At 38.3% G+C, this 12,178-nt stretch overlaps 1 protein-coding gene across 1 annotated transcript in view; it reads left to right on the forward strand.

Annotated features, from left to right (window-relative positions):
* The window catches only part of LOC148351372 (ALK tyrosine kinase receptor-like), a 569,914-nt gene that overhangs the window by 432,170 nt on the left and 125,566 nt on the right, over positions 1-12,178 (forward strand). Inside the window, 2 exon segments of the mRNA XM_088354005.1 lie at positions 5,100-5,228; positions 6,667-6,770. Coding sequence (XP_088210131.1) covers positions 5,100-5,228; positions 6,667-6,770 — 233 coding nt within the window.

Consider the following 12,178-nt stretch of genomic DNA (forward strand, 5'->3'; position numbering starts at 1 on the left):
TACACAATTTCCAAGAAACTCGTTTGGGTCGGCCTGACATCTAAACTCCTATCAGCTTGCCAGGGGAATGTTGTTATTTCGCGAGCTAATCCAAACCAAACGAGTGTTTTTATTAATAACACTTGCTGACATTTAAACTCGGGAAAAACAAGCCTGGAATTTCCCGTTTAAAACTAATGTGTTCTCCCTATGTCAAGCTCGACTCCAATATACCACAACACGCTACAAATATTTCTGTGATTTACCTATACAACTTTTAATCTTGCTTGTACATCTATCAAGACTTGTGAATTTTAGATCTTGAGTAAATTGCAAACATTTTTGTTTTGAGAGAAGTCTCTCCCTATATAGGTGTTGTGTAAAAATTATAGTAATATGTAGCTTGCATATTCAGTTGTAGAAAGTTTTTCCCACGACAGTTTACCACTGGCAAATGCTACCTTCATTTTTGAAAGGCCCATAGTAAATGTCCATAATTGATATGTGATCCTTGCACTAATACACATTTCATAGTGCTTAGTTTAGGTGTAACATGCACCTGTACTCTTGGGCGCGACCCGTAGCAGGCGATGGTGCTTCATAGGACAATGCCGTACTAACTAATACCAGCTGCAGTTAATCATGAGGGAAGAGGAAATGCATTGGCAAAGTCACCAGAGAGCAGTGTCGGTAGCATTTCTTAGCAGACTTGAAAACACAACATTGAAATTCAAGCATTTTCAAGGATTTCAAGCACCGGAACGAACCCTGAAAACTGTATTTAATTGTATTTTGTAGGTAATTTAAACACCGTTCAGGAATTGCCTTCATCGGATCTTGGGATGGATGTGTAAACTTAAGTGAAGCAAAAGCACTCATTGATTCGAGGATGTTCTAATTAATGATGCTAAAGTTGCAAAACAATGTAGTAACACACCAAGTAGTAAAGACAGAATTATAAAATTTTATTAATAACAGGTCACAGTACGCGGTAGTCCCAATACTGTTAATAAAGTATTGAAGGCTATTTTAACAAAAGTTTTTGTATGCACTGCTAGTTTCCTAATGCGATCATGTCACATTTGTAAGCTAAGTCCTTATTAATAAAAATGAATCGTTTTCTCATGCACATTTCCCATAAGTGCCGTAGTCTTTGTCAAAAATGTTAGCATGAAATCAAATCAGAGGAAATTGTCCGCTGACATAATGTCTGAACACCAATGCACTAAAGCAGAAGAATAGCCCTCCCTGTGCTGATATGATAAGTCCAGCTGTGAGAGGATGAGAGACATCTAGCTAATAAGTAAGTCTTTATATGGGTGCACAGTAGAGAAGCTCGGTATGGACAAAAATATATATATTTTTGATACATTTACTTGTAGTATATGTCAACTTGTAATTACCTAGAATGAATTGCTGCAATAGTTTATATTTTTTTTGCCCGCTAAATGTCGCTGTATTGTGCAGTGCAACTGAAATCTAGTGCTACAAAGCACAAGGAAAAATACAAACTACAGAGAATTATAGTGACCACTAAGCACCATATACCATCAATTTTTTGCTGCCCGTGCCTTACACAAGGATTATAGTTACCCTTATTAGCAAGATTGTGGACAATCATGTCCTCTCCCTCTAGGTCAGTGATCTCAAACTTGCAGCTGGGGGGCATTTATGGACAGCGGGATGAAACCCTGCCTCAAAACAAAAGTTTAAAGGGATGTTGTGTACTCTTTAGTGACTCCAGGAGGTAAAAAAATAATAATTCAATTAAAAAAATATATATAAATATTTCTTAAAGATACATGAACGATGATATAAAAGTGCATGTTTTTAAAATACTCGTTGGTCTAGCTATTTTCATTTGTTTTACATAACATTAGTCTCACCTAAAGAGAGCTCAAATAATTGTCCATCATCTTGCTGCTACGAGTACCCACACAAATCTTGAGAAAGAATGGGAAAAAAATTGAAAACAAAAACAGTAATTCAGGTACGAGAACAGTATGTCGCAATGTATAAAGTTTAAAAATTCTACAAAAGTACCTGAAACTCAGTGTAAAATAAAAAGAACAATAAAAAAAAACATTTCAACCAGATGAACATACAGTGGCTTGCAAAACTATTTGGCCCCCTTGAACTTTGTGAACTTTTGCCACATTTCAGACTTCAGACATAAAGATATAAAACTGTAATTTCTCGTGAAGAATCAACAATAAGTGGGACACAATCGTGAAGTGGAACACACTTTATTGGATATTTTTGTTAACGAATAAAAAACTAAATATAGGGTGTGCAAAATTATTCAGCCCCTTTACTTTCATTTCAGCAAACTCTGCATTTGGTCTGAAATTAATTAAAACAGCATAACATGTGATAAAAATGACCTAGGGAATGGCATCTTATTGACATGTATATTGAAATGTACAGTGGGCCACATTAAATAGTCCAACGAGTCGGATCTGGCCTGCAAGCTGTATGTTTGGGATGCTTTTGGATGTTGAGAAGTCAAACTTTGTCGCCGATACAATGCCTTTTTCTCTCCCTATTGCGCCTGGCCGCAGGTGCTTTTGTCAATCCAGAGCATTTTGTTGACATGATTGCTTTTTAGAGAAACTCCAAATTAAGAAAGATTTACTGTACAGGTACAGGTAGGCACAGGCAGGAAGAGGGAGTGTTGGCGGTGGCCACACAGAATTCAGATCAAATGCACGATGAGTACTAAAACGATGACACAGTGAGGAATTATTGTAATAGAAACTATGAGAAGAACAGTAAGACTGAAAACGGAGAGAATCACAAGAGCCAAAATACCTAGGCTAAAGTTGTAAGCAAGGAGTAATATAAAAAAGCATAATATCAGCGTTTGTCTGTTAAGTGTATGCTGCTATTTCATTTATCGACATTGATGCACCTTAGTAGCCAAGAGTCAACTTCTTAGCCGCGTGATGCATTCAATTTCCAATTCTGTTATCTTAGAGACGAGCGAAAAAAGAATTGCGCGAGTGCAAAATGGACGAAACAAATCAATCCAAACCAATGTCTTTGACAACTGCTCTTAAAATAAGAAAGTTGTATTTGGTTTATGCAGTCGATTACTTTGACAAACATGGGAGGGGAAAATCTTGTTAGAAAAAAAAGACTTTGCACTTTTTCTGTGATAGCATCGCGGAAATAAGGCGCGGAAGACCGCTCATTTGCCGTTCCAGAGGGATGCGTTTGATAGGCTGCTGGAGAGGTTAAACTATCCTGGCAGTAAGATGCCGAAACTGTTTCAGAGGCCGTTCCCTGCTCACCTCGGAACACACGTTAGCGCCACCCGAGCAGCCTCATTTCCTTTCGCGTCTCCCTCATCGCTCTTTTGCCATCTCCTTAACTCAGTCCTTTTCAATATGCTATTTTTCACCTCTCAAGAGCCGGCTTGCCTTCCCTGAATGTCAACAAGTCACCTGGATCAAAGAGTGAAACTTTAAAAACCTAAATCTAATGGCGATGGTCATAGACAGACCTGTCCAAAATCCGGCCCGGGGTCCAGGTAACGGCCTGTGATCCAATTGTTACTGCCTCGCGTCCTGTGTCATAAATAATACTATATGGCCCACCAGAAATGATGCAGTATAAAAGAAATTTGTACGAAAAATAAATAAATCATCATTTCACCAAACGATGGCAGTAACCCTTTGGCCACCTTTGCGTCAGAATTTTAGCCCACCCCATTTCCAACATTTCAACTGGAAATTTAAAAAAAAGTTTCTGTAAAGGCCAAAACAACTGCGTCTCCCTAATATGCCAAGAGACAGTGGCAGTTTTTCAATAATAATATATGAAAAGGCACTGCCAGACGAAACATGCTGACTACAAAAAGCTAACTAGAAATGAACGCTGTGAAAAAGGAAAGCAACTGGAAGCTCTTTCAACAGCACAGCAGCACCATTTCACAAGAACATGCAAGCCAAATAACAATGCTACGAAGGCGAGCTACGAGGTCGTAGCATTGATCGCTGGGCATCGCAAACCTTTCACGGAGGTTGAATTCATTAAAGACAGTTCAAGAAATGACAGGGTGAATAGTCGGCCCGCACGCATTTTCACCTCAACAAATCTGTCTTGCTTTCTGAAAAGTTTGGACACCCCTGGTCACAGAAACCTACCATACATCCCTGACTAGGCCAATTCACTGATCTCATACTGCGCACCCGTGTTGCCTTGTAGTGATGGGTGCATCATTGAAAAAAAGTAAAAAGATCTGTGCTCATATTTGCCCCATTGATTTCATTTTGGGTTTTTGTTCCTGTATGAGCCATTTCCCCTCTTCATTCGCTCCGTCCCATTCGCTACTCGTGACAAACAACCAAATATGCACATTAACTGACTCACTGATTTGAGTATTTCATGTTGTAAATTTGGCTCAGATGTGAGTATTATCGGTGGGTAAAATACCTCCATTACGAGAAATTCAGCATTCTCAGACAGCACCAGGACAACTGTGTTCAGTTGGACCAGAGGTTGTTTGTGACAATGTGAGTGATGCATGTACGAATCGCAATCAGAGGACGCTGTTATTCCTGGTTTGCATTTGATAAGTACCATAGTTAAGCAGTAACACACTATGTAGTAATGCCAGTAGAGTTACAAAATGTTATCAATACATTAAACATTACCTAGAAAAACTTGTTTTGATTTGGTCCCAACAATGGTCACCTGGATTTAATAGTGAAACTTCAAACAACTAAATCGTGGGGTGATGTTGAAAGACATCACACCTACCTCCCTAAACTAGTATAGAATCCATCCCTCCATTTTCTTCACCGCTTATCTGGATTAGGGCCATGGGGCTGCTGGAGCCCTTCCCAGGTATCTTTGAGCAGTAGGATGGAGACAGCCTGAACTGGTTGCCAGCCAATCGTAGGCCACACAGAGACAGAACCATTCACACGTTCATTAATTCCTATACCTATAATTTGGAAACGACAATTAAACCCGCAAGGCATTTTTGGGGAAGGTGGGAGGAAACTGTACTACCCGGAGCAAAACCATAAAGGCATGGGGAGAACATTTATTTCTTTACAGCACAGACCTGGTTGTTCCCTTGGCTTCATGTATTTACTCTTGTGTTGTATTAGGTCGCTTTCTGAACGGCAGCTACTGTTCTTTTGAAGAAGACGAGTGCGGATGGCAGTCAATGATCGGCCCCCCTTGGAGAAGACGCCAGTCTGCAGCCAAACCTTCCAGACACAGCTGCCCATCCTCAGGTGACAATTATAATCTCTTCTATTATTTTGCTAGAGCATTATTTAAAGCAGGGGTCACCAACCTTTTGAAGCTGAGAATTACTTCTTTGGGATCATTGTGAAGTATTTTTATGGACTTCTTAAATAACAAACGTTATCAATTATTACAAGATTGTAATCATTTGGAGTTGACTCAAATGAGCTAAAGTAACCTCTTCCTTAAAAAAGGCTACAAAGTGATTTCCGGTACATAACTGTCATTATTAAAGCTTCACGGTTTACAAATCCCTTAACCACCTGGGTCATTGGGGCACTAGTTCCCCAAAACCTTCTAGTGCGCTGGTGACAACGTGTATTATTTGACCACTCAATGTCGCTGTATTGTGTAATGCAACCGAAAACGAGGGCCACCAAGCAAAAGGAAAAATACAAACTACAAAGACTCAAAGTGACCAAACCACACCTTTTTTCCTTTCATTTTTTTTTTACCTAGCCTTCAACAAAATTATTGGACAAACATGTCAGCCCCCTTCAGGTGAGCCTTATGTTATGTAAAATAATAAATAAAACATTTGTTTACCGATGAGTATTAAAGAAAAATGGTCATTTGTATAAAAGTTTATGTATTTTTGCGTATTATTCAAATTTACACGCAATCTTATTCACACATTGATGTTTTTAAAACGTGGATATAATTGTACATTGGTTTGTCCAACTAGTCCACAATTAAAAAAGAGCTACACAAAGAGTTAACTGAAAAGTTAATTTTTTGTTCACCAATTCAATTTTAGTGAATGTTCATACAGCACGGACTTAATCCAAAATATCGTATGGCAAACTTGCTTTTGCCAGTAGAAAAGCAGACAAATAAAAACACATTTGCCTTACAGTTCTTCTCACAACAACTAACTAGGCAGAATTCCAAGTAGGCAGTATAGACAAGGAAGAACATTACAAATGCAGTGTGCCGTCTGTCTTCATATCGCACACTGTTGCATTATACATCGTTGCTTGCATTAAGAGCACAACACCAAGTTGCTGAAAGGGCCTTCAGTAGAGAGCAGCGAATAAATAGGTGCCCTTACTGCGCAAGAGGGCTCGACAGCACAATTTGTTTGACTTAATGTTGACGGTGGTACACTCCTGGCCGTTTGCAAGTTCTATCATGCACAATGGTTGTTACCGTTAATAACAAGGACTCCTGGAATCATTACCCGTAAACTGCACATAGAGATGTAGGATTACCTCCAGTATTTTCTTTTTTTCTTTTATATTGTAGCCGGTTGCAGTTATCATAAGTAAACAAAGACGGGGATTCACAGGAAAGTGTCTTCCTGGCTTGATCACGAATGTCTCTCGTTGCCATGCAGTGTGACAGTATTAAACAGTAAAAATAATGATATTGGGATTTTTGCATAAGTTGCTTGACCACATCTGCTGTTCATTTGTTGTTGAAAAGGTGCAACACTCATTATGGAGGGGAACCAGCTCAAAGGTCAACGTCGCCCAGCACTGCTGCGGAGTCCTCTTTTTCCACCTCCTTTAAGAAACTCCCCATGCACGGTGAGTATATCATTCCAATGGTTTTCGTTATGAATGTCAAGTTAAGAATGATGTCTGCAAAAATGGGACAGTAGTAACATAGTGTGTGTGTAGCAGTGAAAATTTAAGTTTACACTCAGAGAAAGCTGATTCATGACTTGCAGAAGATAGCTCTAGAACTCAAATAATATGAATAGTGTTTGCCTAAAGACTATAAAAGCTCATTTACTGTCAAAAACCCACACTTGGAGGCGTGGAAGAACAGGGCAGAAACACATATTGGTACAGTAGTCGACAGGGATTGGAACACCAAGAGTCAGGTAGAGAGGCAACAATTGTGGTTTATTAGACAGGCGAGGGGTTGTTGTTCAAGTAGACCCAAGCAGTGAAGGTGACACTCCAAGAGTTCATCAGCCAGTAGTTGTGATGCAAAAGGACGAAGTTTAAACGTGGATTTGGGTTGCTAAATTCGGTAAGGTTAAAAGAGATAGGGAACAGAGAAAAGTACAAAGGGGACCTACAGAGAATCAGGAACCTGAGTGCAGAATATTGATATTTACCTGTCAGAGCTTGTTCTCTTTCTGACAGAACTCCTACTACATGCAAGTTTGGATAACCGAGCGCTCAAAATTATCTTTTAGTTGTAATACAGTGTGAAAAGGTTTATGGATCCTGGCGTCTTGCTTGGCTCTTGTAAGAAAAGCATATAAGAAACTGACAAAATGTATGGTCGTTCTTTTAAAATGATTTACATAGTTGTGGTGCTACACAATAGATATAATAATAATAGAAAAGTACATTTGACCTTACATTCAAAATTTGTTTTTAGATTAACTAAAATTTGCAACTTTTAGTTAAATGAAAACAAATTAAAGAAGTATATATATTTCCTAGAGGTCTATGTGGCTGTTTCTTTACAGCAGTGAATAAATGGAAGTCATGGAAAGTGATTATATTTTCTTTGTCAATTCGAATGGTACTTTAGCAACTGTTAAGGCACCTAAAGTGCTCTACACGTACTAAAGAAGTCAACGATGACTTGAAGTTCTGAAGCTTGCTTAAGGATAGTTTGACATGCTCATAAGAAAAGAACCTGCTTGAAGGAGTCATATTTTGCAATTGATAATAATGCTAACATTACCATTACTAGTGAATCTAATTATTATTGAACAAACACTAGTACGACTACATTTTGGACAAGAAATATTGCTACTAATACTACCACTGGTGTCTGTACTAATACCAATTTGACTACTAATACTACCCACATGACAGTCACAATGACACTTGAGAAAAAGCAAGTGAAGTTTCTTGCCAAAAAAAACAAACAAAAGCATGAGCCAAATTGTGGAACCCGAGATGCAGTTCAAGAGTTGCTACCTGCTGCTCAATAATCTTTTGCAGATGCGCTTGAAAATATTTTCCAGACATCTATACAATTAAAACGGGTGCGCGTGCCTATCCTTGTTCCTCAAAGCGTCAGCAGTCGTCTGACCTTGTAAATCCAAAAACTTTGGCGTACCCACACATCACGGGGGTGCTGAAGATGGTAGACCCAACTGTGTAATGGTTTACCCCAAGCATTATTGAGGAACCAGAGAAGTCAGGCGCTGACCGCCGGGGGCAGATGAACAGGATACAGGACAGGACAGACAGGAGCCAGAGTCAAAAAGTGCTTGCTTTGCATGTGCGGAGGTTCGCTGACGGACTGACCTGGAGTGAATGAGAGTACTGAGTTTAAATAGGAGGGGAACCAATCAGGAAACGAACAGCAGCTGGAGCCAAACGAGTGGGCACAGGTGAGGGTAATGGGCAAATCATGACACAAATGGTACTTGTGGTAGGCAAGATGCTCCTGGTGCATATAGATGAAGAGTTTGTATCCCTGAAGTCCCAATTACGGTTGTCTAAAAAAAACGTGTAAACATGTTTCTCATCTCCTGGGCCACTCAATGTGCACTCTCTACTTTGGAACAAGGTTAAAGGATTCTGAAAGGACGTGAGAAACATTGCACAAGTTGCAAAAAATCTCCCAAACAGCAAATTGTTCAATCAAGAGTAGTGTTTTGGAACTAAAAGAATACAATCAATGTTTTCTTAAAGTCTATAAAAGCAAATTTACTGTGAATCAGTCCCAGGTGTTTGGTTGAGCCTCTCTCGCGGAGCTCAAGACACACCGAGTCATTATATCTACAAGCAATCAATGACATGCCCGCTTAGCCATCACTGGCTGCAGATCATCACATGACATTGCTTGGAGTTGCTCGTTATATAGCACACTTAGGAGTGATGCTATATGTAGTATGTTGTGTAGTTGCTTTCTTTATAATTCAATCCATACAAAAAAAAAAAGAGTGGTCGGACAAATATGTACAATTTGGATTATCATAGAAAAGATGGGAGTCAGAGTCCTATTTATATGACTTGTAATGCCATATTGAGCAACTCTAGCCTTGCAACAGCAAAACTAAAGGGACACTTCCAGAAACTGTGACGTGATGAGTATAATTCAGGGCGAAGAGAGCCAGATAAGGTCACTTGTCCTGCTCATGGATTTGTACCCCTTAATAAAACAATTCACAGAGCATCATATAAAGTTGTGTTCATGATCACAAAGTGGGGCAAGCCAAACACCTATGGTGGAACACTTGTAAAGCTAGCTTCCTTAAAGATGATCATATTGTATTTTACACTAAACTAGGGTTTGCTAAATGTGCATATGAAACTGGTGGCGTATGGTAGCTCCAACAGGGTTAAGAACCATTGGCGTTGAGAGTTTCATTTTGGTAAATGATAAGTATTTGGTAAGCAAAGCAGTACATAACAAGACAAGTCTGTCTTTGTCTCTTGGTGATTAAGAAGGGTATTTTTTTGCAGGCAGCTGCACCATCCCAGATTTCCAACAGTCTCTTGACACTTAGCCGAAGATTAAGCATGATTCCAGATTAAGACGCTAAATCCGCTTTCTAAACACCGATTTGGCGCTGTTCGTTCTGGCCTGGTAGCTCCTGGACAAGCACATTCACCGTGTTCGCTTTGGGTTTTAGCACAGCTGACTTTTATGTCCTGCCCAATGTACACTGTCTACAATTTCGGATTTCCACATCACCATATGTTCCCTCAGAGGAGGATAAGCAACTCAGTATGTCATGTAATGCCAGTAGAGTAACCTTTATGTCAAGTAATCTTTATGTCAAGAGTTTGACATAAAGATGGTTTGCTCATTTGTGTGGGTATGCTCCCTTTTCAGAATAAAACCAGCGTCTATTCCGGTGAAATTGTAAGGGACAAATTATGTGGTTGGCTTTAACAAAAATGCTATTGAGATACGCGCTAGTTAGCCTGCTGTGCTTGTTGGAGAGCCAAGAGCTGTTTACTTCCCGTGGTATAACCCTAAATTGCATAAGTGGGGTCAAAAATGACCCCATTGGTTGTTATTCTTCAAAATGTTATACATTTTTTAAAACAGTTGTAATATTAACATATACCAGGTATTTATTGTAAAACATGTTAATTATGCCCCTAGCATTTTTTTCTGTCCCCACTAATTTTCAACCCCACTCATGGAAAAGTATATGTACCGGTAGGTCTTGCATCCAAGGGATGCGTTATGACCTGCATCTTTTGAGGCCAGATTAGTTTGACCGTGTCTCTTCAGGGAACAACAAAATTACATTAATTTGCAAAGAACCAAGCAGACAGGGTAGTGATGCAAAAAGGGCCTAACGTGACTCCTGCTTAATATCTCTTCATATTGGACTAGCTCCTCCTTGCTGTTAGATCTTTATGTGCACCTTTTATTTGGCGGGTTTGTACTAGAAGATTTTTATTTACCCATAGTCTTACTTAAGAGTAAAGTGGTGTTACCATATTTCTGACGCTCTTTTTTTTCCTTTATTCTCACTATTGTTTGCTTCCATCACCATGTAAATTGCAACAGCCCTTGTTAAGCTATTCCTTATTAGCAGACTGTAAGTGGTATACACTGCTCTCTCTAAAGAAACAGGAGAAATAATCAAATGAGAACAAGTGCTAAAAAGCGAAAGGAAAATTACAAATAGGGAGATTCAAAGTGACCAAACAGCACAATGTTTTTTTTACTATTTTGCCCTCGCTTTTTTCAAGGTTTTGTCTTACAAATTTCAAAATTATGCATGTTTATATAACAGTATATGTATATTTCCTTTTTATTTAATCAATATTGTATTTAGTCTTTAACGATTTAAGTTTTTTACCACTATAGGGCACTAAGTAATACACACTCTCTGTTTACCTTTTTTCATAGGAACAAAACAAATCATGGAAACATTTTAGAAAATAAAATAAAATTGAGCTAATTTGTCTGATATACCGTAGTTAAGGATAATTACAGATGGAAAACAGCAGTTATTTTTCACACACACAAAAAATCTCCAGATGAGAAAAAGTGATTTGCCATCTGCGACATCAGATAATTTAGAAAAGAAACTATGCATTGTGCCAGATGGTAAATACTTTTGAGCGTTTATAGAATAATTTAATTTATTTGCCCCTAAAAAAGTTTCAATGTAGGCAAACAAGACCACCCCCTCCCCCTCTAAATGAGCGTAGTTAGCCCCCAGATATGCAGAATAAAAGTCACTGTGAATACCTGTTCTAAATCAACCAATTTTATGTAATATTTAGATGTAATTTTTTTTAATACAATGGTGCCACACTTGTATTTCTTGAAATAATAACATGAACTATTTTTTAAATTTTAATTGGTGATAATTTTGTGAATGACTTTTAAACTTTCACATACCCCTCTTTTGAGGTACCCCCCGTCATAATCTTACTACTACTTAATTCAGGGTTCTCCAACCTTCTTCAAGTTGAGAGCTACTTTTTGTTTGCCGCAAAGGGCAACCAGTTTGCTATGCATTTCTAAAATAGCAACTAAGATTGAATGCTTGCTAAATAGCAAAAAAGTAGCTTGATAGGTAGCTAGACAGGTAAACAGGTAAAAAAAAAAGTAGCTAAATAGCTTGCTATTAGAGTAAAAAGCCATCTACATAGCCAGATAGAAAGCTGGAAAAGAGGTCAAAATGTAGCTTGAAAGCCAGCAAAAAAAGGTAAAATGTTATCTAGATAGCATGCAAGAAATGTAAAAAGCTAGCTACATAGCTTGCTAAAATGCTTTAAATGTAGCAGGATAGCCATCTACAAAGCTAAAATATTAGCCAACTAGCTAACTAAAAGAAACTGCACATTTCTTGCTCAATTACTTTATAAACCAATAAATTGGAATTTAGTTTGTTGCGTTTCCTGTAAAATAAATCAATAAAGATACAAATAGATACATGTGTTGAATACATGAATGGAGTGTCATTGTACTCTAAAATAATTACTCAAAAATAATTATTAATACTTGAATAGACTCTTTTTTTTTCATGTAGCCCATTAACTGG

Source organism: Urocampus carinirostris, chromosome 15 (genome assembly GCF_059441175.1).
Source record: "Urocampus carinirostris isolate Australia breed hairy pipefish chromosome 15, RoL_Ucar_1.0, whole genome shotgun sequence".
Lineage (NCBI taxonomy): Eukaryota > Metazoa > Chordata > Actinopteri > Syngnathiformes > Syngnathidae > Urocampus > Urocampus carinirostris.